The sequence below is a fragment of the Eretmochelys imbricata genome, chromosome 6 (assembly GCF_965152235.1).
Source record: "Eretmochelys imbricata isolate rEreImb1 chromosome 6, rEreImb1.hap1, whole genome shotgun sequence".
NCBI classification, from domain to species: domain Eukaryota; kingdom Metazoa; phylum Chordata; order Testudines; family Cheloniidae; genus Eretmochelys; species Eretmochelys imbricata.
In genome coordinates this window covers 24118844-24142850 of record NC_135577.1, presented here as the reverse complement: position 1 = coordinate 24142850, position 24007 = coordinate 24118844, and the positions used below count along the sequence as shown (strand labels likewise).

At 43.3% G+C, this 24007-nt stretch overlaps 1 protein-coding gene across 6 annotated transcripts in view; it reads right to left on the bottom strand.

Annotated features, from left to right (window-relative positions):
* The window catches only part of AP2A2 (adaptor related protein complex 2 subunit alpha 2), a 108151-nt gene that overhangs the window by 64952 nt on the left and 19192 nt on the right, over nt 1–24007 (bottom strand). For all 6 annotated transcript variants that reach the window (XM_077818243.1, XM_077818242.1, XM_077818248.1 and 3 more), the window contains exon 2: nt 7532–7600. In XM_077818243.1, coding sequence (XP_077674369.1) covers nt 7532–7600 — 69 coding nt within the window. The remainder of the gene's footprint in view (nt 1–7531; nt 7601–24007) is intronic.

Genomic DNA, 24007 nt, shown 5'->3' with positions numbered 1-24007 from the left:
GTCCATTGGGTTGGGGAAGAGTAGGAGTGAAAGCCAGAGTACTGCAGCTATGTGGGCCAATAGAGTCTGAGGATGCAGAGCAATGAGGAGGATAACTGGATTTGAGCTACGCCAGAGCAGGGAGTCAAAGGTGTGCTAGGAATATAACACTAAACTGCGGAGAGGGAAAAAATAAAGGCAGCCACCAGCATCGCTTTCTAGTACCACTCTCTGCCCACCCCCAGCTCTGCTATCAGTAAGCTCTGCATTGTTCGAAAGGCTGCCCTCAGGCAATTTACACAGTATCCAACAAGTAAGCATCTCACCTTAACTTTCTCCCTACAGCGCCAATATTTCCAATCGGATTAGTTAACTGGAACTAGCTGGCAATTAACTCAATTTACATCAACCAAAATTCTAGTCTAGCCAGAGCATTTGTAAACACAGCCTGGAACAGGTTTCAGAGTAGCAGCCATGTTAGTCTGTATCCGCAAAAAAGAAAAGGAGTACTTGTGGCACCTGAGAGACTAACAAGTTTATTTGAGCATAAGCTTTCGTGAGCTACAGCATCCAATGAAGTGAGCTGTAGCTCACGAAAGCTTATGCTCAAATAAACTTGTTAGTCTCTCAGGTGCCACAAGCACTCCTTTTCATTTAGACTGGGACAGTAGTATGCCCCAAGGCCTCAAGAACTCCTGTATTTCCAACTACCATACAAATCACATTTCATCTCTTACTATCACAATGCAGAATATCAGATTATATTGTGAAGATAAAGTAATACTCTAATTAAAATATGATTCTAGGTTGAAAATTAAGCAAGAAAACGTACAATGGTAAGCTAACTGGAGAGAGGCTTTTCTGCAGTGAACACACGAGTCACACAGAACATTAAACAAAGCATAGGCAGAGCACACAGTAATACTTAGTCATGTTTGCGCAAACTTTTGTTATAACCTTGGCTTTGATGCATTATACTTTTGACAAATTACTCAGGCTGAAATTCAGAGTGAAATCCTAGCCCTCAGGCTGAATTTTTTCATGTTGGTGGCTAGAACTTGTTAGTCTTAAATCTTCCTAAATAGCTAAAAAATCATCATAATGTGTAGGCACAAGGAAACAGGAGTAAGGTATCACGGGCAACCTAAATTCTAGTATTTCTTAATTTTTAAGCACTTGACTTTGTAACACAGAAAAGAGTTCTTTAGCTTATGTAGTTTGCTTTTGTTTTTAAAAAAGGGATGAAGATTAAAAACAAGTTATGTGATCTATAAGAATCTCATTATGCATCAGCAAGGATTGAACCCTGAACACTCAGCACTGCAACACAGCTGGTGTTACAGAGCTACCTATGTTAGCTGGAGAAGGTCATTTTCCATGGGGGGGGTGGGGGGGTGGCAAGGAGAGAGAGAAAGAGAAAGGGAAGGGAAGGGGACGGGACTCTGTCAGGCCACTTACTAGGCCTGAAGGAGCATGGCCCAGCTCTCCCCAGAAAGTGGAGGAGTGCCTTTCCCATTTTCACTTTTCAGGGGGGTTATGGGCCACTGGAGCTATGTGCAAATCCAGAGGGATTTTCAGAGAAGCCCAGCAAGACGCTTGCTCCACACTACAGTCCCAAGACAGGCTACCTGCTCCCAGGGCTCCCAATGCAGTGTGTACTGTTGCTTTGGTGGTGGTGGTGGTGGTGGTGGTATGAGCCCAGCTTCTAATTATAATGTGTATATTCAGTAATTGTCAGTGTCAAATATAAAGGGAAAGGTAAACCCCTTTGAAATCCCTCCTGGCCAGGGGAAAGCTCCTCTCACCTGTAAAGGGTTAAGAAGCTAAAGGTAACCTCGCTGGCACCTGACCAAAATGACCAATGAGGAGACAAGATACTTTCAAAAGCTGGGAGAGAAACAAAGGGTCTAGGTCTGTCTATATGCTGGTCTTGGCCGGGGATAGACCAGGAATGGAGTCTTAGAACTTTTAGTAAGTAATCTAGCTAGGTATGTGTTAGATTATGATTTCTTTAAATGGCTGAGAAAAGAATTGTGCTGAATAGAATAAACTATTTCTGTCTGTGTATCTTTTTTGTAACTTAAGGTTTTGCCTAGAGGGCTTCTCTATGTTTTTGAATCTAATTACCCTGTAAGATATCTACCATCCTGATTTTACAGGGGGGATTTCTTTATTTCTATTTACTTCTATTTTTATTAAAAGTCTTCTTGTAAGAAACTGAATGCTTTTTCATTGTTCTCAGATCCAAGGGTTTGGGTCTGTGGTCACCTATGCAAATTGGTGAGGCTTTTTACCAAACCTTGTCCAGGAAGTGGGGTGCAAGGTTTTGGGAAGTATTTTGGGGGGAAGGACGCGTCCAAACAGCTCTTCCCCAGTAACCAGTATTAGTTTGGTGGTGGTAGCGGCCAGTCCAAGGACAACGGGTGGAATATTTTGTACCTTGAGGAAGTTTTGACCTAAGCTGGTAAAGATAAGCTTAGGAGGTTTTTCATGCAGGTCCCCACATCTGTACCCTAGAGTTCAGAGTTGGGGAGGAACCTTGACAGTCAGCAAAATTTGTTCAGCATTCTTACAAAAGCAGAGAAATTGTAGTTTTCAGAAGTTTGCATTCAGATTTGGCTAAAACTGTAAAATCATTTGAAAGAAAAGGCTTTGGGCCATTTTTCTCACTGCTACATGGCAGAGACTCACTGGAAACAATGGAAATACTCGATCTTCTGAGAAAAAGGTCACAGGGACCTTTTATAATGAAAGCATTAGGCAACTTAAGTATGGGGGAGCTAATAGTAATCCCTATAATAAAAGGGTGCTGCATACATTATTTGCAAAACAACTTTTCTGTACTGGTGCACAATTAAGCCATTATGCATTCTCTAAGGCCATGACTACACTATCACTTATAGCAGCAAAACTTATGTCGCTCAGGAGTGTGGGGGAAAAAAAAAAAAAAAACAGCCCCCTGAACAACGTAAGTTTCGCCGACATAAATGGTAGCGCGCACAGCCCTATGCCTCCCACCAACATAACTACTGCCGCTCGTGGAGGTGGTTTCCATTATCTCGATGGGAGCACTCTCATCGGCACAAAGCGGCTACACAAGCGATCTTACAGCGCCGCAGCTGCATTGGAACAGCTAGGCCTCTGCATGCTTACAGCAGCACAAGTCACCAAGTACTTAATGGCTACCAATTTTGCCTCCAGTTACTACCCTACCAGTGTTTAAAATATGTTGCTTTATAAAGGATTTGAACACTTTGTACACAATATTGGATATACTATATTCAGCCAGTTCAAAATTCTTAATTGAGGTCTTGGGACAGATTTCAGTGTGTTTAAAAAAAAAAAAAAAAAAAAAGACAAGACAGGTGATCAAATAGATGCTAGAATGACAGTAGGATTTTTTCCCCTCCAGATATGGAAAGCTGCCAAGCAAGGGCAGAGGCACAACCAAGAGAGGAGAATATACAAAAGGGAAATATAGTTTATTAACCTGTGAAATAAAGAGCTGTAAAGAAGAAGGACACAACAAGCAGCACAGGATGCTAAAAGACGTAGCAAAGAGAGATAGTGAAATAAAGCAAGCAAACAATTTAGGTCTGTGAAGTTTATTTCACTGGAAGATGTACCACCAATTTTGGCTTGGGGAGACAACACGTTACTGCTAATGGGAACAGAGTCAAATTGCTCCTTAACATTGGGCGTATAAGCAGATCTAATGACCAAGTGCCACAGTGATGATAAAGATTTTAAGAATTTTAAGCCCTATTCCACAGCAACATTCACTTATCTATGTTCCCCTCCCACAATTAACAAGCTCCGCTTTCAGAATAAAAGAAACTTTTGTCAACCAGCAGAAAATGTCCCTGAGGAGGGGAGATTACAACGTATAAATAATATGGATCAGGGCTAGCTGAAGGCAACTCCAGTGAAGACTGCACAACTCAAGTTAATTTTAGAAAGCCACTTCTGTTCAATGTTTGGGAAATGCCAACATGAAAAACCTATAATAGCAACAAGAGGAAGACTTAACATTTGATGAATACTTACAAATTTGGCTCCATACAAACAGCTGTGGAACTACAACTTGCCTACAAATAGCTTTTAAAAAACACACACACAAGCCCCAATGCTCACGCTTTCCTGGCAAGTCACTAATTAATATTTTCCTCAATCTGCACAGAAATATGGCAGATTTTTAAGAAGCTGTTATTAGGGAAAGGAGAGAGTTGCAGCCTCAAAAAATCCTCATCTGAGGAAAAGTCAGCTTTACAAGGGAAGGGGTTTTTAAAATAAGGAATTCAACACATTAACATTCTGGAATTGTAAATGTTTATGTAATGACCTTCAATGCTAATGACTCAGTGGAATTCTACTAGCAGAAAGCAGCCATACTAACAAAGTGTAATCTGGTACCCTGCAAAGCATACAGTTATCCCATATGGTATCTATTTACATATGCTCTAAGTTTTTCATTTGTTAAAAAAAGTCAGTTATGTAGAGAAAAGTGGGGGTTGGGACCCAGCTTCAAATATCAAAACAGCAACTTTTAAATTCTCATTCTTGTGATTAAACAAGCTTGCAAGGAGTAACAATGTAGGATTTTGAATGCCACTCTTGAAAAAAAAAAAAATCAGTCAAATTAACTTGAGCTTTGTGGGTAACTGGCTTATTTCTGAAGACTTGCATTTATGTGGCTCCATGACAAAGAATATGAAAATAATTTGTAATATGTTTGTAAATTTCACCTATAGATTTAGTCCTCTGCAGGAAACACTGATTTGGCCAGAAAGTCTAACATTTTAATAATAAGTCTTGACTAGCTCTAAAAGAAACTGAGGACATTTCTTATTTCTTAGAAAGTGGAGATACTTAAGTGAGCCTCTAGCCCTAAAGCAGAAGTCTCTCCTTTCAATGTACAGGATATTCCATTGTAAACATGCTAAAAATAGATCTTTGAACTAGGAGGAGAATGAAGGCCAAACACACTGACTAGAGCTAGTTTTCCAGCCACATACGGAGATATCAGGTTCTTGAACTCTATGGCCCACAAGGGATGGCAGATAAAGAAGGATGTGTTTGGAATGAAGGATAGATAATCTGAAAGAAGTTACCATGCCTGACGCAATGGTTCTGACATGAGACTGGGGCCCATAAATAGCAGGTGGACTGTTCAGCTGGCAGTGTACAGTAGAGAGTAGAGATGGTGGCAGCCTGTGGCCCATACTGGAAATCTAGATAGGGTAAGCATGTAAAAGTATGTCTAGCTCATTGGTAGAAGGTTAGTAGGGATACATGATCAGAATAGGTGCTGAGTGGATTTTAGAACCATGATTTGAGTTCTAATTTGTGTTTTAAAATGTTGGAATAGTTAAAAATTTAAGAGACACAGTAATCTTAACTTAATGATTAAGTAGAGTCAAAATTTAATATTTTGAAAATAACTTGTTAGGGAAAATTTGGCCATTGATTAGCACTGTGTTACATATTTCGGTATTAGCAACAAGCATTAGCCAACACCATATGTCTGATAACCATGTCTGCAGAAGCTGGGGTGAAGAGCTGAGAAGATGTACATTAATGTGACTTTTCCAGAAATGGCACAAATAGAACTGGATGAGATTACATCAGCAATATGGTGGGCTATGCAAAACCTCACATCAAACAGAATTTACGCCAACACTAAACAGATTGTCAAAGAACTGAATAAGCCAAGCATTCAACCATGCTATCTGGACTGTATAACCTAGTAATTATATGAAGTTCAGAACATACTTCTATTACCCTGTCATTATCTGCACAGAACCTGCTGCAAGTCAGTTTGTAAATGGCTATTAGGACAATACCAAGGATTTACAAGGGGGAGAAATACAATCATGAACACTCAGAGCCTTGCCTATACACCATTCTGTACCTGCATCAAAACCACTATAACCAGTGCTATGGCGGACTATGGTAGTATTACTGCAGACAAGGTTCAAAGCATAAGTATAAGACTGTTTAGCCAAGTCTACAGAAACACCACCCATTATCAACAATTGTAGACAAGGCTTAGGATCACTTCTGGCTCCAATTATACTGATATCGTTTGCCTCCAGGTCTGAGCACGTACAGAACATATTAGCATTGATAAAAAGGTTTGATGCTCTAATATAATGCAATCTTGTGATTGTCACTTCTCATTGAAGAAAATTATTGCACTGATGTACTGTCACTGCAGTTTTCAGAGTAACAGCCATGTTAGTCTGTATTCGCAAAAAGAAAAGGAGTACTTGTGGCACCTTAGAGACTAACCAATTTATTTGAGAATAAATTGGTTAGTCTCTAAGGTGCCACAAGTACTCCTTTTCTTTTTGCCTAGACACTTGTTTCTCCAAAAGAAGTCTGTTAATTAGCATGTCAACTAGAGTCTGCTTGCTCCCCAACATGCTTTACTAACAAGATGCTTCATGTCCAGAGACTTTGCCTGATAAAACAACCCAGCTAAACAAATCTGAAGTCCACTGCTTTTACAGTTTTAAACACACCAAAACTTTGGACTATTGCAAGGTTATCAAGAGAGCAGAGCCCAGAAGTGCTGTATCTACTAAGTTTGAAATATACTGCAGGCAGTAAAATGTGCACACCAGGATCTCCTAGCTATTCACTGAGGCCTGCGGCATATGAATATTCCATGCTGGGAGCACACTGGTGCTTTTCATCAACAAAACTTTTGTTGTTCGAGGGGGGTGTTTTTAAGACAAACGTTAAGTGAACAAGTGATTACTCTGATTAGAAATAGCACTACTTTTGACAGAGAATGAAAGACTTTTGGGGAGCTTTTGAGAAAAGCCTTAAGAACAGGTTTACCATATAGTAAATTCGGAGATGCAGACAACTTTCACCCAATTACACATTACTATTGTCATAAATGCAGCCCTCAGTACAACAAGTCAATATAAACATTTATTGAGTGAAGACACTGCTGGTGAAACACTGCATTAGGAAATGGCAGCAGCCACTAGCAACTCCACAAACCACACACTTAAATTCAGAATGTTTAGGAACCTTGGATGAGATTACAATTATAGGTATATATGATGTATTAAATATACACTCAAGGCATAGTTTTAACACTACATAGCATGGAAGCTAAGTGTTCTCTAGCCTTCACTTTATAAGAATGCTTAGTATTGCTCATGTTTTATTACTATATTAAAATTTAGAACTGCTTATGTTGAACCTAATTTTAGAAGTTCCGTTAAAAGGTCATTGATGGATCTATCCTCCATGAATTTATCTAGTTCTTTTTTGAACCCTGTTCTAGTCTTGGCCTTCACAACATCTTCTGGCAAGGAGTTCCACAGGCTGACAGATCATTTAGAATGGACAATTGCTCAGTTTTCAGTATTATATTTTGACAGATGACACTAGCATTTTGCTCACTTGAGACCAGAACAAGGAAGAAAAATGAAAAAGACAAGACAGAAAGAAAACAATCACATGATGAGATGAGAGAACAGAGTATAGGGTAAAAGACAAGGTAAAGATCTGAAGGTACTTAAAATACGCTTACCTTTAAATTTTGACCGAATGTTTGCTAGTTCTTTGTTTATCCTCTTTATCTCTGCTTCTTTGCTTTTGCCTGAAATCAAAAGAATTTACATCAAGGTTCAGCATTTCAAACAGCTCCTAATTTGTCTATAATTCTTTCAGCACAGTTTTTTCAATTCACCACTCATTAAAAGTGGAGGCACTGAAAGAACCTTCCCCCCGCCCCCCCAGCAACAGAAGACTACAGAGTGAACACCAAGTGTAGTACATTAACATCTTCTGGGGAAATGGAAAGCCTTTTTTTTTTTTTTTTTTTTTAATTAAAAAGGCTTATCACCCTGCTCTCCCACATTAAAATGTCCGGAGAACAAAGTTTCAAAGTATTTGACAAATAGCCAAAAGTTTAACAAAAAAAAAAAAGGTTTGATTTTTAACCTATTATTTAGAAGAAAAATCATGCATGGCATAATTTTCAAAATAAGTCAGTGCTTTCTAAAGTTTTACCTATGGTTTATTTGCATCTATCTTTCATGTGTGTGCTGCTCTTTTACAAAAAAAGGGGAGGGGGGGAGGAACGGAGATAAGACATGTAAGGAATAGAAAAATGAAATCGTAAAAAACAAATTGGAGTGTGAACTCCAGGAAACATATAACAAAACTTTTAACTCAATTTTAAAATCGAGTCAATAGTTTGATTTTGCCCTCTGAACTCTCCCTGAGCAATTCAGTTACCAAACTACTGTAGTCTTAAAACCTTCTACCATTACTCCTGAAGTTTAAATGGTTTAAGTGGCCATTAATGATCAGTAGGCTTGCATGCCCTTTCTTTTGATCAAACATTTATACCATAAATAAATAAGAAGATTTAAAGTTCCTTACAGTCTAATTACACTACAAGTTCATGAGTTTGCTCTACTATCCTTGGAGCTTGCACAGCATTTTTCTGCTCTGCATCAGCCTACTTGCTTAATGAGAACAGGAATAAAGAACTTTAAAAAGGAGCATGTTGATGATGAGCCAATATACTACTTGCCTACAAAAGAGCAAGGCATAGATGTGGGAGGACTTGCATTTACACACTAGCAATAGGAAACTGCTCTACCAGCTGTCAAAGGAGTGTTTAGCTTTCATTTTGTAATGCCTTTTTTTTTTTTTTTTTTTTTTAAAAGAAGCTACGAGTCAAGTATTTTCTCCTTAGAGGAGAAAAAAATACACACAGACATTCAGAGAAAGTGGCTGTGTTTTGACATTTGTTTGGGGTAAGCAAATGTATCATCATCTAAAATAATTTAAGCTTCACAAACAAGTAACTTTACACAGCAATCAGCACACACTAGTTTTTGGGTTGGGTATTTCAGCAATATCAAAAAGTACATGGAGTTATAGTACTATGTTCACTTCAACTTTAGTTACTCCCTATGATCAACTGGCTGAGACTTAACCAAGGCATGTCTGAGGTAATGTTTGCAGGTGGAGGAAAGCAAAATGGAAAAAATGACAAAGACCATTTCAACTCCTTTCATTGGAGACGTGGGCCAACAATTCGTATAGTAAATTCACATTTAGAAGGCTGCTTGGGTGTTCAGCTGCTTCTAGATTTCCAGATATCAGCAGTAGCCAACACTACTCCTGCCCTCACTCTTCCGTATTTAGCTAGAACGCCATGACCAAGGGATCATGCTTTCTATGCAGTCACATTGCATTGCATAATTCATTAATTTTCAAGGTGCCACAAATTTAATGCTGACCACGTGGAGCATCAAAAACTCCCTCTGCGGCAAGGAAGGCAATAAGCAATAATGCAAAAGAACGTAGCCAGACAACGGATGGACAGGAAATACCCAGGGTAACTGGTTGTGCAGGTGAGGGAGCTAGGGCCAGAGGAAAGTTTCCAATGATACTCCTGCCTTTGCGGTTAGTAGAATCCCAGGGGCCAATACAATTCAAACTTTTACTTAAACGCAAGGTTCAGAGGAACTGAAAAAGTTGGGGAGCTTTACTACAGGTTCTGCAAATACCGGAAAGTGATTAAGACTAAAGGAAAATTCAGTTCTGCCATCAATACTTCTATTACCAGGGCCGTCCTTACCCATATGCAAACTAGGTAGCTGTGTAGGGCACCAGGAAGTTTGGGGCAATTTGGGCAAGGCTGGGAGCCAGGGGAGAAGAGCGGAGCAGGTTGGGGCCGGGTCACTCCACTTCCCGGCGCCCCGTCAGTAGGGGTTGGTTCCACCCTGCAATCACCGGGCAGCAGAAAGTGGAGCGACCCAGCCAGAACCCACTCCACTCCGCCAGCTCGTGCTGGGGGGTGATTTCCCCAAGCCTGCTCCTGCTCCCCACAGTCATTGGGCGCAGCCCCCACCCTGCCGGAGGCCACCCTGGGGCCAGCCCCTCCCACGGAGTGGCTGCATAGGGCACCACAATGTCTAGGGATGGCCCTGTCTATTACACTGGAATAAGGAAAGCACAGTAGGTGCACTCGTGCTTTCCTACCCGGTACCAACAAAGGGTAAACAAAACACAAGTAAAGAAAGCGAAGTGTACCAACAGCTAGGTAATGTGACTTGTCCCACTGAAGGTTCTGTTTGTCATTTTAACAGTTGTAGCTGTGAGAATTATTATGTTGACTTTTCATTCTGTAAGATACACATAGCCCCATTTATGCACTAAAATCCTAATGAAGTCCAGGCATATGTTGGGAGAGAATGCTTCCATTAAACAGTACAACAATGCAGCAGGACAATTAGGTAGGCCAAAATAATGGCTTAACCATAGGGTTGCCAGGTTGCCAAAACGCCCGGTAGAAAAGGGACCCTGGCAGCTCTGGTCAGCATGGCTGACTGGGCCATTAAACGTACAGTCAGTGGCGCAGCGGGACTAAGGCAGGCTCCCCACCTGCAGTGGCTTTGTGCGGCTCCCAGAAGCAGAAGCATGGCCCCTCCTACCCTGGCTCATAACGTAGCGGCAGCCAGGGGGCTCCGCACGCTGCCCCCACCCCAAGCGCCAGATCCGCAGCTCCCATTGGCAGAGAATGGTGGCCAATTGGAGGTGCAGGGCAGTGCCTGAGGATGGGGCAGCATGCAGAGACGCCTGGCCATGCCTCTGCATAGGAGCCAGATGGGACATACCACTGCTTCTGGGAGCTGCTTCAGGTAAGCACCGCCCGGAGCCTGCGCCCCTGACTCCTCCCATGCCCCAACCGCCTGCACCAGCCCTGATCCCCCTCCTGCCCTGTGAACAACTCGGTCCCAGCCCAGAGCACCCTCTTACACCCCAAATCTCTCATCCCCAGCCCCACACCAGACCCTGCACCCCCAGCTGAAGCCCTCACCCCCTCCCCTGCACCCTAAACCCCTAACCCAGCCTGGTGAAAATGAGTGAGTGAGGGCGGAGAGAGTGAATGACGGGGGCGGGGGGGGGGGGGGCGGGAAGGGGGATTCAGTTTTGTGCGAGTAGAAATTTGGCAACCCTACCTACCCACTACCTTTAAGAAAGGCTTGGGATTTTTGTACTGCAAGAACAAAATAAAGACAGGATGGTGTGAAAGGAAGATGAAGTAACTGGGGTTACATTAATTTTACGATATGGCAAATAACAAATGAGAATATTTTAACGGCTTACGTACTGAAGTCTGAAGTGTGTGGAAATTTCTCTAGTAAGAAACCCTCCTGCAGAGAAGGCTTTTGGTCTTTAGTTACTTGGTCCTATTTTAGCAATCCACTTGTTTCTATATGACCAAAATTGTGGGAAGTGTTAAAACAAAGAGCTAGCATTCATGTAAATTTCAGCGACTATTGAAAAAGCTGCTGCCCCTGCATTTATCTTTTAGAAAGGGGAAGAATAAAATGCTGACCTTAAGACCTGCATCGAGTCACAAGAGATGTTGCACTGAAAGTTCATCTAGATTACTAAGCACCACTGAACGCTGACATCAGTCTGGTATATCACTACTTTTAACTCAGTTATGTATTTAATATATTTAAGTAACCTTGATATTTCTATGAGAGGCAGCAGGAAGAAAAATAAATACCTAGCTCTTGTGTAGGCAAATTACTACACTTTTATAAAAAGAGAAGTGCAAAATAAAGACTAACAGAATATTTAGGAATATTTGTAATTAAGATTAGAGAAACTGAACACTTTCTATAACATCTTTAAACTCTCTAACTCCACTTTAAACACAGAATTTAACATCAGCATTACAAAATGGGGGGGGGAGGGTTTACATTACACAGATACAGAAATTGAGACAAGAGGTTTAATTTATGTGCTCCAGGTCTCACTCAGAGCCTAGAATGGAGTCAGGATCTTAGTTTCAAGTTTGATCCTTTAAACCACAAAAAGTTACCCTTCCTTGTCCCTAAAGAATACTTCAAAAAAGGCTTTTTACCTATTGGGACTCTTGCCTAGGAATTGGTTTTTATTGCTGTAGTGCAGAGGTGGGCAAACAATGGCCCATGGGCCACATCCAGCCCACGGGACCGTCCTGCCCGGCCCTTGAGCTCCCAGTCAGGGCAGCTAGCCCTCTGCCCCCCCCCCCCCCCCCCGCTGTCTCCTTTTCCCCACAGCCTCAGCTCGCCACGCCCCCAGCACTCTGACCCCGCCACTCCTGCTGGGGAGCATGGCGGCATGGCTGAGAGCTCCTGCCGCTCTGAGTGGCATGGTAAGGAGGCGGGGAGGTTGGATAAGAGGCAGCAGGTTCTGGGTGGGCAGCCAGGGAAGAGGTAACAGGGGACGGTTGGATAGTGAGTGGGGCCCCGGGAGGCAGAGTCCCAGGGGGCCTGTCAGAGGGCAGGGGTGTGGATAAGGGTCGGGGCAATCAGGGCACGGGGGAGAAGGGTTTGAATAAGGGGGCAGGGTCCGGGAGGAGATGGATGGGGCAGGGGGCGGATGGAGGGGGCAGGCTGTTTGGGGAGGTACAGCTTTCCCTACCCAGCCCTCCATACAGTTTCGCAACCCCCATGTGGCCCTTGGGCCAAAAAGTTTGCCCAACCCTGCTCTAGTGGCAGTTGACTACAAAGGTATCTAAGCATAAGGAAAGTTGTACCAAAATACTCCATGCGTTTGTGACGTCAGCAACCCCTGTAGGGGGAGAAAAAAAAACCCACCAGACTACATTCTCAGCAGAAAACATGGTTATATAACAGCGTTCTAGTCTACACATTGCTAGAACGCTCCAAAATCCTTAAAGTTTCCGTTCACTTTTAAAGTCAGTGTACCCACAAATGTATAGCAGAGTCCAGAATTTGTATAAAACCCTGTCACAACAATAGCCAAAAACCTGCCTTAAGTCAAAGTATATAAATTGTTCCAGGCCATAAAGTATGATAAATGAAATGTCTTCTCAGCCAGAGATTAATCAAACACAAACAAGGCAGCTGATGCAACTCTGTCTGTACTGCCAACAAGCTGCTTCAGTATTTACTATATTCCACATGTAAGAGGGCCAGCAACAGTCAAACTCTTAACTAATCCCCAAGTCATCTGCTTGGTCAACATATTATTATGATTTCAGCTACATTAATGCCTTGGACATAAAATCAGTAATTCCTTCACAGCTTAGAGATTTCATTTCTTGAATTTGTTGGACACTAGTGTAGTATTTTTGTAGAATGAGCTGTTACGCTGCTCTGCAAATTAGGACACTGAAGTCCCTTCCCTGTTTTTTGTTACAGATAAGGACTAGGCAATTGCTTTTCAGCTACACACCATTTAATAACTGCCCAGAAAGCCATCTTCACAAAGGTCACTTGAATTCATCGACTTCTACACCCATACTAGCTGGGCAACTGAGAGAAATACAAACTGTCAAATTTAGCATGGAGGCAAGTTTTTCTTTGCCTTTGGAGGATTCCCTTTTAACAACTTCAAGTGTCCAGATTGAGCCTCCTCAAGCAAGATGCAAAGTCAAAAAGAACAAGTCCCTGGAATGTATCATATAGGGGGTCCCTGTATTCATTGCGGTTGCGTTTTTGAAAAGGGTGATGGATACCAAAACGACATATACCAGGGAATTTTTCTCCTTAAGAAATAAATAATGGAATAAGGTGGATGATGCATTCACTTCACCACACTCACCTATGACAATGCTCTTTTTGCCTAAACAGTGTACCTCTTACACTGACAGGTTATAAAGTACACATTTTACACATAAAACATTATTTTATTCAATGTAGAACCCTACTAACACAGTTCAAACACACAGAACATTTTAACACAGTAAATACAGAACAGTAACACAGTATAAAACAATGTCAATTTTGCTAAATTTAGGTACGGGTGGCGGCTGGGTTTTCTTGGGCTGGCTTCTCCATGGCTGGCTTTTTGGTTGCAGAAGTCTTAAAAAAAGGATTTTATCAACATCTGCTCTCCTGTGTGAATCTCTGAACGAGAGATCTCCCTTTAGCAAGACATTACATCACTGAGAGCCCTGGAGACTTTGGCAGACCGTTCACAAAAAGTATCACTGCTCTATATGATTTCCGTCATCTCATCCAGCAATCCAAAGAAACAGGAGAGATTCTTTGTCGTCAGATTCCTGGCTTCCAGCCCTACATCATTGTCCTTGCTTTCTTCGGATATCCGTTGTTGGTCCAGCTCAATCAGTTCCTCATTTGTCAGTTGCTCAGCATGAGACTCCAACAACTCCTGTACATCATCCTCCTCCACTTCCTCAAAGCAGACATCCTTCAACAACCTAACAATTTCTTGCTCGAGACCAGGAACAGCATCAAATCCCATGAAGCTGCAGACAGCATCTAGCCATGCACAGTGCTAAACACCGTTCATACATTGTGAAGGGACCTCTTCCCACAACACATCAATGTATTCCAAGCCATTCAAGATATTGTAGGACTTCCAAAACTCCTTTACACTGGGCTTTCCTTCACCTGCCATCTCCTTAATGAGCATGGAGGACGCCCTCAGTAGGTAATAAGCCTTGAACGTGGTCAGCGGACGCAAATACAGTACTGTACAATAGGAGAAGCTGTTCCGATTCATGTCGGTCCTGATCCGTGCAAATGACAGATATCTGGACCAACGTAAACTGGAACACCTTGCCCTATGGATGAGTGACGGATATCCAAACAGATAAGGGGGGGGGAATCGATACCGGGGCCCCCCTGTATTCCTGGGATCAAAATAGGTACAGGATTTGCTTTTGAATATATTGTTTTTCAGGACTACTACAGTAAATAATAAGGGGATAGCCGTGTTAGTCTGTATCCACAAAAACAAGGAGTCCGGTGGCACCTTCAAGACAAACAGATTTGTTTGAGCATAAGCTTCCATGGGTAAAAACCCCACTTCTTCAGATGCAGGAAGTGAAAATTACAGATGCAGACAAGTATACTGACACATGAAGAGAAGGGAGTTAGCTCACAAGTGAAGAACCAGTGCAGACAGGGCCAATTCGATCAGGGTAGATGTAGTCCACTCCCAATAATAGATGAGGAGGTGTCAATTCCAGGAGAGGCAAAACTGCTTTTGTAATGAGCCAGCCACTCCCAGTCCCTATTCAAGCTCAAATTAATGGTGTTAAATTTGCAAATGAATCTTAGTTCTGCTGTTTCTCTTTGTAGTCTGTTTCTGAAATTTTTTTGTTCAAGCATAGCTACTTTCAAATCTACTACAGAATGTCCAGGAAGACTGAAGTGTTCTCCCACTGGCTTTTGTATGTTACCATTCCTGATGTCTGACTTGTGTCCATTTATTCTTTTACGTAGGGACTGTCCAGTTTGGTTAATGTACATGGCAGAGGGGCATTGCTGGCATATATAACATTATATATGGCTGACGTGGTTGGGTCCTTTGATGGTGTCGCTAGAGTAGATATGGGGACAGAGCAGGCAACCCGAAACAAATACTCACCAGCAACTACACACACCACAGAAACACTAACCCAGGAACCAATCCCTGTAGCAAACCTCGTTGCCTACCCTGTCCCCATATCTACTCTAGTCACACCATCAGAGGCTCATTCACCTGCACGTCACTAATGTTATACACATATCATTATGTGCCAGCAATGCCCCTCTGATCTACCCTGATCGAATTGGCCCTGTCTGCACTGGTTCTCCACTTGTGAAGTAACTCCCTTCTCTTCATGTGTCAGTATATTGGTCTGCATTTGTAATTTTCACTCCCTGCATCTGAAGAAGTGGGGTTTTTACCCATGAAAGCTTATGCTCAAATAAATCTGTTAGTCTTTAAGGTGCCACCGGACTCCTTACAGTAAATTATTGTGGCTCCAGGGGAAAGTGGTGGCTCCCCTGCTGCTGATTACAGTAAGTGTCTGCCTGGCATTACTCCTTTTACAGCTGTACCACTACTTCAGCTTCAGCTGTGGTTGAGAACAGCCATAAGATCATAAATATGCTGCTTTTGCTTACTACGCTCAAGACTAAAAGATAGCAGGTTGTGCCTTCTGTGAGTTTTCTAAATTTACTGCAATCAAATTTAACTTTTGGTTCACATAATTCAGAACTAGAAGATCTTGCTACTGTTCAGATTAAAATTGACAAAGTGAAGACATTATAATTTAAGTGAAATCCTTGAACATTTCATCAGTACAGTGCATTTAACCCTCTGCATTGTTTTGACAACCTCTGGGTGCCCATCGCAACTCTTAATTAGTGAGCAGGGTCTCATGCCTCAAACGTTAAATAGGATTGGGAGTAAAACACACCTTTAACATGGCAGATCAAAGTCTCTGCACTTAGCCATGCTGCCTCACAGAATTTGCCAGATTTGTGCATTTAATTATACTTTCTGTAAAATGCTTTTTTAACCCGCCGCATCACAGACATGAAGGTCGCTATCTTAAAACAAAGAAACTTCAAATCCAGACTCCAGCGAGAAACTGCTGAATTGGAATTCATTTGCAAATTGGATACTATTAATTTAGGCTTAAATAGAGACTGGGAGTGGCTAAGTCATTATGCAAGGTAGCCTATTTCCTCTTGTTTTTTCCTACCCCCCCCCCCCGGTGTTCTGGTTTACCTTGGTTTTAAACTTGGAGAGTGGTCAGTTTGGATGAGCTATTACCAGCAGGAGAGTGAGTCTGTGTGTGTATGGGGGTGGGTTTTTGGAGGGGGGTGAGGGAGTGAGAGAACCTGGATTTGTGCAGGAAATGGCCTAACTTCATTATCATGCACATTGTGTAAAGAGTTGTCACTTTGGATGGGCTATCACCAGCAGGAGAGTGAATTTGTGTGGGGGGGTGGAGGGTGAGAAAACCTGGATTTGTGCTGGAAATGGCCTAACCTGTTGCTCACTTTAGATAAGCTATTACCAGCAGGACAGTGGGGTGGGAGGAGGTATTGTTTCATATTCTCTGTGTATATATAAAGTCTGCTGCAGTTTCCACGGTATGCATCTGATGAAGTGAGCTGTAGCTCACGAAAGCTCATGCTCAAATAAATTGGTTAGTCTCTAAGGTGCCACAAGGACTCCTTTTCTTTTTGCGAATACAGACTAACACGGCTGTTACTCTGAAACCGCTTTACATCTGCTTATAGTTGGTCTAGAGAGGAGGCGGCAGCTGACCACCTACTCCTGATGCCAGCTGATGTTTGTTTTTGAGTTCACATGAGAGAAAGCTGTGCTGCAATGCTGAAGGCCCAGAGTTCAAACCTTACCAATGCCACATGGAAACGTGTCGCTATAGTTGCCATTAAATTTCTCTTTTTTGAGAGAGAAATTGCATACAAGAACTATACTACAGGAATATTAGTGTTGCAAAGCCAAGCAAGTTAGAACTGCTGAATTATGATCACCTGGGCTTTGGAAATACTTTTGTGCAGGAAAAGGATAGACTCAAGCACAGCCAGAGCAGGAATGTAAAGGGTATCCATGTCAATTCAGAGTACATCCTCTCCCTCAGACTGAGCTACTTCAGTCTTTCTAGGTTTACCACAAGACTTGAGGCTGAAAAGGAAGGCCAGCAAGTCATGGACAAAAGATGGATACAACATCACAGTAAGTAATTGCTAAATGGGGTGATCCAGTGGTTAGATGTACCTCTAAGCTCAAGTTCACCAAGGTCCATTTCTCTGGAGGACAAGGTACCAAAACAGCTCCAAGCCAACCAATGAGACCAAGGGTAGCTTGAGACCTTTTTATTTAGGTTTCAGAGTGGTAGCCGTGTTTGTCTGTATCAGCAAAAAGAATGAGGAGTACTTGTGGCACCTTAGAGACCAACATTTATCCATGAAAGCTTATGCTCAAATAAATTTGTTAGTCTAAGGTGCCACAAGCATTCCTCGTTCTTTTATTTAGGTATTACTATCAGGAAGTTAGAAGTGAGCTTTGTGTGATTTAACCATATACATCAAATTGTTTTATATAAGTGAGCCTGCTGTTTCATTACTGTAGTATCCATTGATTCAGCATCTGCTTCACTGCCTAAAGAAACATCCAGATGTTGCAGGAGTGTTGTTGAGGCCGCACATCTTCAAAGCACCTGAGAACAGTACCTGAGAGAACTAACACCAGTCAACTCAAGCACCTCAGTCAGCAGAGGGGCAAACAGCATCCTTTACATTTTCAAATTAGTTATTTAACTGGATTTGGCAGTTTACCAGACTTAGGGCTTGGCTACACTTGAGAAATAGAGCGCATTAAAGCGGCCCCGGGTGCCCTAGCTCACTACCGTCCACACTGGCAAGGCATGTAAAGCGCTCTGACTCCACAGCTAGAGCGCTGCTGGTACTCCACCTCGGCAAGAAGATTAATGTTTGCTGCGTCTTGGCTGAAATGCCTGGGCGTCAGTGTGAACGAGGTGTTGCATTACTGCGCTCTGATCAGCCTCCGGAAACGTCCCATAATCCCCTTAAGTCAAGTGGCCACTCTTGTCATTGTTTTCGAATCGCTGCAGAAATGCAGATATGCCCTTTGAAAGCTCCGTTTCTGACAGACGGCTGCTTATCTGCTCTGAGACAAAGCAACCGTCCGTGTGGAATGCTGGAGGGGGAGAGGGGGAGTGTCTGCTGCTGTCCGAACTTACAAGACAGCATGCTGACATGCTCAGCCCCCCAAAACCCACTCTCTCTCCCCCCCATACACACAACACACTCCCTGTCAGTCACACTCCACCCCCCATTTGAAAAGTACATTCAGTCACTTGCATGCTGGGACAGCTGCCCATAATGCACCACTCCCAATCCTGCTGTAAGTGCCGCAAATGTGGCCACGCCAGTGTGCTTGAAGCTGTCAGTATGGACAGACACAGCGCTTTCCCTACTGTGCTCTCCGAAGGCTGGTTTAACTCAAAGTGCTCTACATCTGCAAGTGTAGCCATGCCCTTAGAATTTAACAGTTTACAGCCTGCCACCCACCCTCCTTCATTATGTACAATGTGTTCAGTCTCCATCAACACACCTCTTTTCCCGAAGCTGCAGGGTAATTACAAAACCGATGAAAAACACAGGCAGTCAAAAACAATGCTTTTGAGAATGAAAATTACTGTACGCTGATAAAAAATTAACAGTAAATAAGCCCACAATCAGATAAATATTATAATTCTCTAAAACAGCCTAATCTGAACTAGCTAGATTTACTAGAAACCAGTAGAGCAGAAGAGCATTTTGGAAAGATACAAGAGAGGGAGGAGTTAAAAACGAGAGATTAATTGATCCTTCTTGGTTTGTTCAGTTACAGGACATTTCAGATCTATGACATCAGCTTGGCAGCAACCAGGGTTCTGAGACCAAGTATTTAATATATTTTGATTGTTCATTATTCAATACTTATTAAATAAGTGAGCTGCTCCAGTAAGATAAATTGCTGCCATTGCCAGACTAAGTAAATGCATGCATTTCATGGACAAATGCAAATCGCTCATGCTACATTTGATGCCCAAGGCACACACATGCAGGCTTTAATACAGATGTATCATTCTCAGCTGCACAAAGCCATTTGTTCTTATGATCTTTCCTTTGTTTTTCCAACTGGGTTTGGCTCATCTAGCTGCAAGGCATTTCAGGGCCTTAAGAGTTAAGAATGTTTAAGGACAGCTCTTTTCCTTGCAATGCTTTCTTTAATCACCAACTTCAAGGAGGTATATCTTAGTGCAGGGTTGGCTCCAGCTACTGAATTTAATAAACTGGGCTGTAAAGCTGAACAGTGCAAGTCTCAACACCCGAATTTGGTTAGATATGGCATTAAATGCATCATATATAACAAAGTAAAAAGTAGATAAACTCCAGAGTATGGAAAGTAGAGTTTGTGACCAGTAAAAAGAAAAGGAGGACTTGTGGCACCTTAGAGACTAACCAATTTATTTGAGCATAAGCTTTCGTGAGCTACAGCTCACTTCATCGGATGCATACTGTGGAACTGTAATAGTCTCAATTAGAGCTAATTACAGAAAGTTTTAGAGCATTTAAGAAGTAACAGAGGAACATTCTGTGTGGTTTAAAAATGAGAACAAAGACCTTGATTAGGAACCCAAGATACTGCTCTCTGCAGTATACTATTCTAGGAGGCACGGGGAGTTTTTTTTCCTAACCCTATGGGTTTTACTGGAACCAGTTTTCCCCTAATTAAGTGCCCAGGCAACTTCCTCCATAGATATCTGCAGAGATGGAACCCTCCAAGGAGTTGCAACTTTAAGTACTCACTTAACCCTGACTTGGCAGCTCATTCTCTGCTAAGAGGAAGCTTACACAACCTAACAGCTATTATCCTGCAGTTCTCAAAGAGATGCACATTTTCCTTTCCTGAAGAGAAGGCTAAAAACACTGGGATTGAAGCCAGTACTTTATCTAAAAAAACTGTCCACGTGCTGCAGATAGAGATTCTAATCCAAACTTGCTTGCTTTAATATTGTTGCTCAGAAGAAAGGGGTGCCAACAAGCAGCTTTGGCTTTGAATATACACTATATATGGTAAAGGCTTCATTAATCAAGATTAATGATCGTATCACACACACGGCCTATCTGGAGGCTGTTTTGCCATTTAGTTCTCCACAGATTAGGAAATAGCTTGTACAAACAAAGGCCTGGTCTACACTACGGGGTTAGGTCAAAATTAGCCGCGTTAGGTTAATTTAAAAATAACCGCGTTCACACAACCAACCCCGTTCCGTCGACCTAAAGGGCTCTTAAAATCGACTTCTGTACTCCTCCCCGACGAGGGGAGTAGCGCTAAAATCGACCTTGCTGGGTCGAATTTGGGGTAGCGTGGATGCAAATCGACAGTATTGGCCTCCGGGAGCTATCCCAGAGTGCTCCATTGTGATCGCTCTGCACAGCGCTTTCAACTTCGATGCACTAGCCAGGTACACAGGAAAAGCCCCAGGAACTTTTGAATTTCATTTCCTGTTTGGTCAGTGTGGCAAGCTCAGGAGCACAGGTGACCATGTAGTCCCAGAATCGCAAACGAGCTCCAGCATGGACCGAAAGGAAGACGTTGGATCTGATTACTGTATGGGGAGAAGTATCTGTGCACGCAGAACTCTGATCCAAAAGAAGAAATACAAATATCTTTGCCAAAATCTCACAGGGCATGTTGGACAGAGGATACACCAGGGACACACAGCAGTGCCGCGTGAAAGTTAAGGAGCTCAGGCAAGCCTACCAAAAGACAAAGGAGGCAAACGGTCACTCCGGGTCAGAGCCCCATACATGCGCTTCTATGAACAGCTGCATGGCATTCTAGGGGGGGACCCTACCACTATCCCACCACTGTCCGTGGACCCCTGCAAGGGGGTAGTCTCATGCCACACGGAAGAGGATTTTGTGGATAAGGAAGAGGAGAAGGATGAAGAGGAGGAGAATGCGCAACAGGCAAGTGGTGAATCCATTCTCCCCAGCAGCCAGGACCTTTTCATCACCCTGGAGCCAATACTCTCCCAAGGCGGGATCCCCAACCCTGAAGCTGGAGAAGGCACCTCTGGTGACTGAACATTTGTAACTACAGTACAGGGTTTAAAAGCAATAGTGTTCATGGTTGAACCTGGTTGAAATAGGGGAATTTTTGTAAGGGAACAGTAAAAGGACATCTACCCGAATACTGCAGCCTCTCCTTTTAAATGTGAAGCCCAATCCATTGCTTGCTCTGGGAAAGGGGGGTGCTGCAGTTTGAAAACATTCCGAAATGTTATGAAGGTGTAAGAAGCCAACCCAATTTTACTCTCCCTTTTTACCTCCCCCCAGGTGCAAATGTTTCTATGCTCCCTTTATCTCCCTCCCTGAGGTTATCACAGATGAGAAGGTGAAAAAAAGGCACTTGCAATGACATGTTTTCTGAGCTCATGCAGTCGTCCCGCATTGATAGGGCACAGCTTAATGCATGGAGGCATTCAGTGGCAGAGGCCAGGAAAGAATTAAGGGAGCGCAAAGAGTGGAGGCAGGAAGCGATGCTGAGGCTAATGGGTGAGCAAACAGATATGATGAAGCATCTGTTGGAGCTGCAAGAAAGCCAACAAGAGCACAGCCGCCACCCCCCCCCCGCATCCTCTGTATAACCACCTCCCCATGTTGCATAGCCTCCTCACCCAGACGTCCAAGAACGTGCAGGGGGGAGGAGGGGAGGCTACAGTCACCCAGCCAATCCAGCGGATGGCCCAAGCAAGAGAAGGCTGTCTTTCAAACCAACAGTTTGATTTTGAATGTGGCTACAATAAACAACGTGGCCTTGTCCTTCCCTCCTCCTACTCCCCACCCAGGCTACCTTGTCTGCTATCTCTTCTTTTTTTTTTTTTAAGAAATAAAGAAAGAATGCATGGTTGCAAAACAAGTGTTACTTTATTTCGAAGAGGGGAGGGTAGTTGGCTTACAGAGAATTAAAATCAACAAAGCAGGCAGGTTTACATCAAGGAAAAACACACACAGTTGTCACACCGAAGCCTGGACAGTCATGAAACTGGTTTTCAAAGCCTCTCTGATGCGCAGCATGCCTTGCTGTGCACTTCTAATCGCCCTGGTGTCTGGCTGCTCAAAATCGGACACCAGGCTACTTGCCTCAACCTCCCACCCTGCCATAAAGGTCTCCCCCTTACTCTCACAGATATTACGGAGCACACAGCAAGCAGCAATAACAATGGGAACGTTGGTTGCGCTGAGGTCTGACCTAGTCAGCAAACAGCGCCAGTGAGCTTTTAAACGTTCAAAGGCACATTCTACCACCATTCTGCACTTGCTCAGCCTATAGTTGAACTGCTCCTTACTACTGTCCAGGCTGCCTGTGTATGGCTTCATGAGCCGTAGGAGCAAGGCATAGGCTGTGTCCCCAAGGATAACTATAGGCATTTACAGCTATTACCAGCAGGAGAGTGGGGTGGAAGGAGGTATTTTTTCATGCTTTATGTGTATAAAAAGATCTTTTACACTTTCCACAGTATGCATCCGATGAAGTGAGCTGTAGCTCACAAACGCCCATGCTCAGATAAATTGGTTAGTCTCTAAGGTGCCACAAGTACTCCTTTACTTTTTGCGAATACAGACTAACACGGCTGTTACTCTGAAACCTATAGGCATTTCAACATCCCCAAGAATAATTTTCTGGTCTGGGAAGTAAGTCCTTTCTTGCAGCTGCTCGAACAGCCCAGAGTTCCTAAATATGCAAGAGTCATGCACCTTTCCCACCCATCCCACGTTGATGTCGGTGAAACGTCCCTTGTGATCCACCAGTGCTTGCAGCACCATTGAAAAGTACCCCTTGCAGTTTATGTACTAGTTGGCAAAGTGGTCCAGTGCCAAGATCGCACCACCACAGTTAGGGAACCCCATTGCAGCAAAGCCATCCAGTATGGCCTGCATGTTTCCCAGAGTCACTACCCTTGATAACAGAATGTCAATGACTGCATTAGCTACTTGGATCACAGCAGCCCCCACAGTAGACTTGCCCACTCCAAATTGATTCTTGACTGACTGGTAGCAGTCAGGCGTTGCAAGCTTCCACAGGGCTATCACCACTTGTTTCTCAACTGTCAGGCAGCTCTCATCTTGGTATTCCTGCGCTTCAGGGTGGGGGAAAGCAAATCCCAGAGTTCCAGGAAAGTGGCCTTATGCATGCAAAAGTTTCGCAGCCACTGGGAATCATCCCATACCTACAACGCTGTGCGGTCCCACCAGTCTGTGCTTGTTTGCTGGGCCCAGAATCAGCATTCCACTGTATCAACCACGCCACTGCCACCATAATTTCCCAACTGCCACATCCCGTGCTTTCAGGAATGTCTGTGCCCATGTCCTCATCAAAATCTTCCTCGTGCTGGCGTCTCTTAGCCCAGTTCTGCATATACTCCAGGGTAATGTGTGAGGTGTTTACAATGCTCACAACAGCAGCGGTGACGGTGAGCAGAGTGGGCTCCATGCTTGCAGTGGTATGGCGTCTGCAGGAGAGCAGAGTTGCAGCAGAAAAGGTGGATGACGACTGTTAGCAGTAGTACAGCACCCAGGAGGACCAGAACAGATCCCCTGAGCTCGTCGCTGGGGAGCAGCAGGGCAGAGTTGCACAAGAAGCGGCGTATGACAATGCTCAGCATTCCTACTGC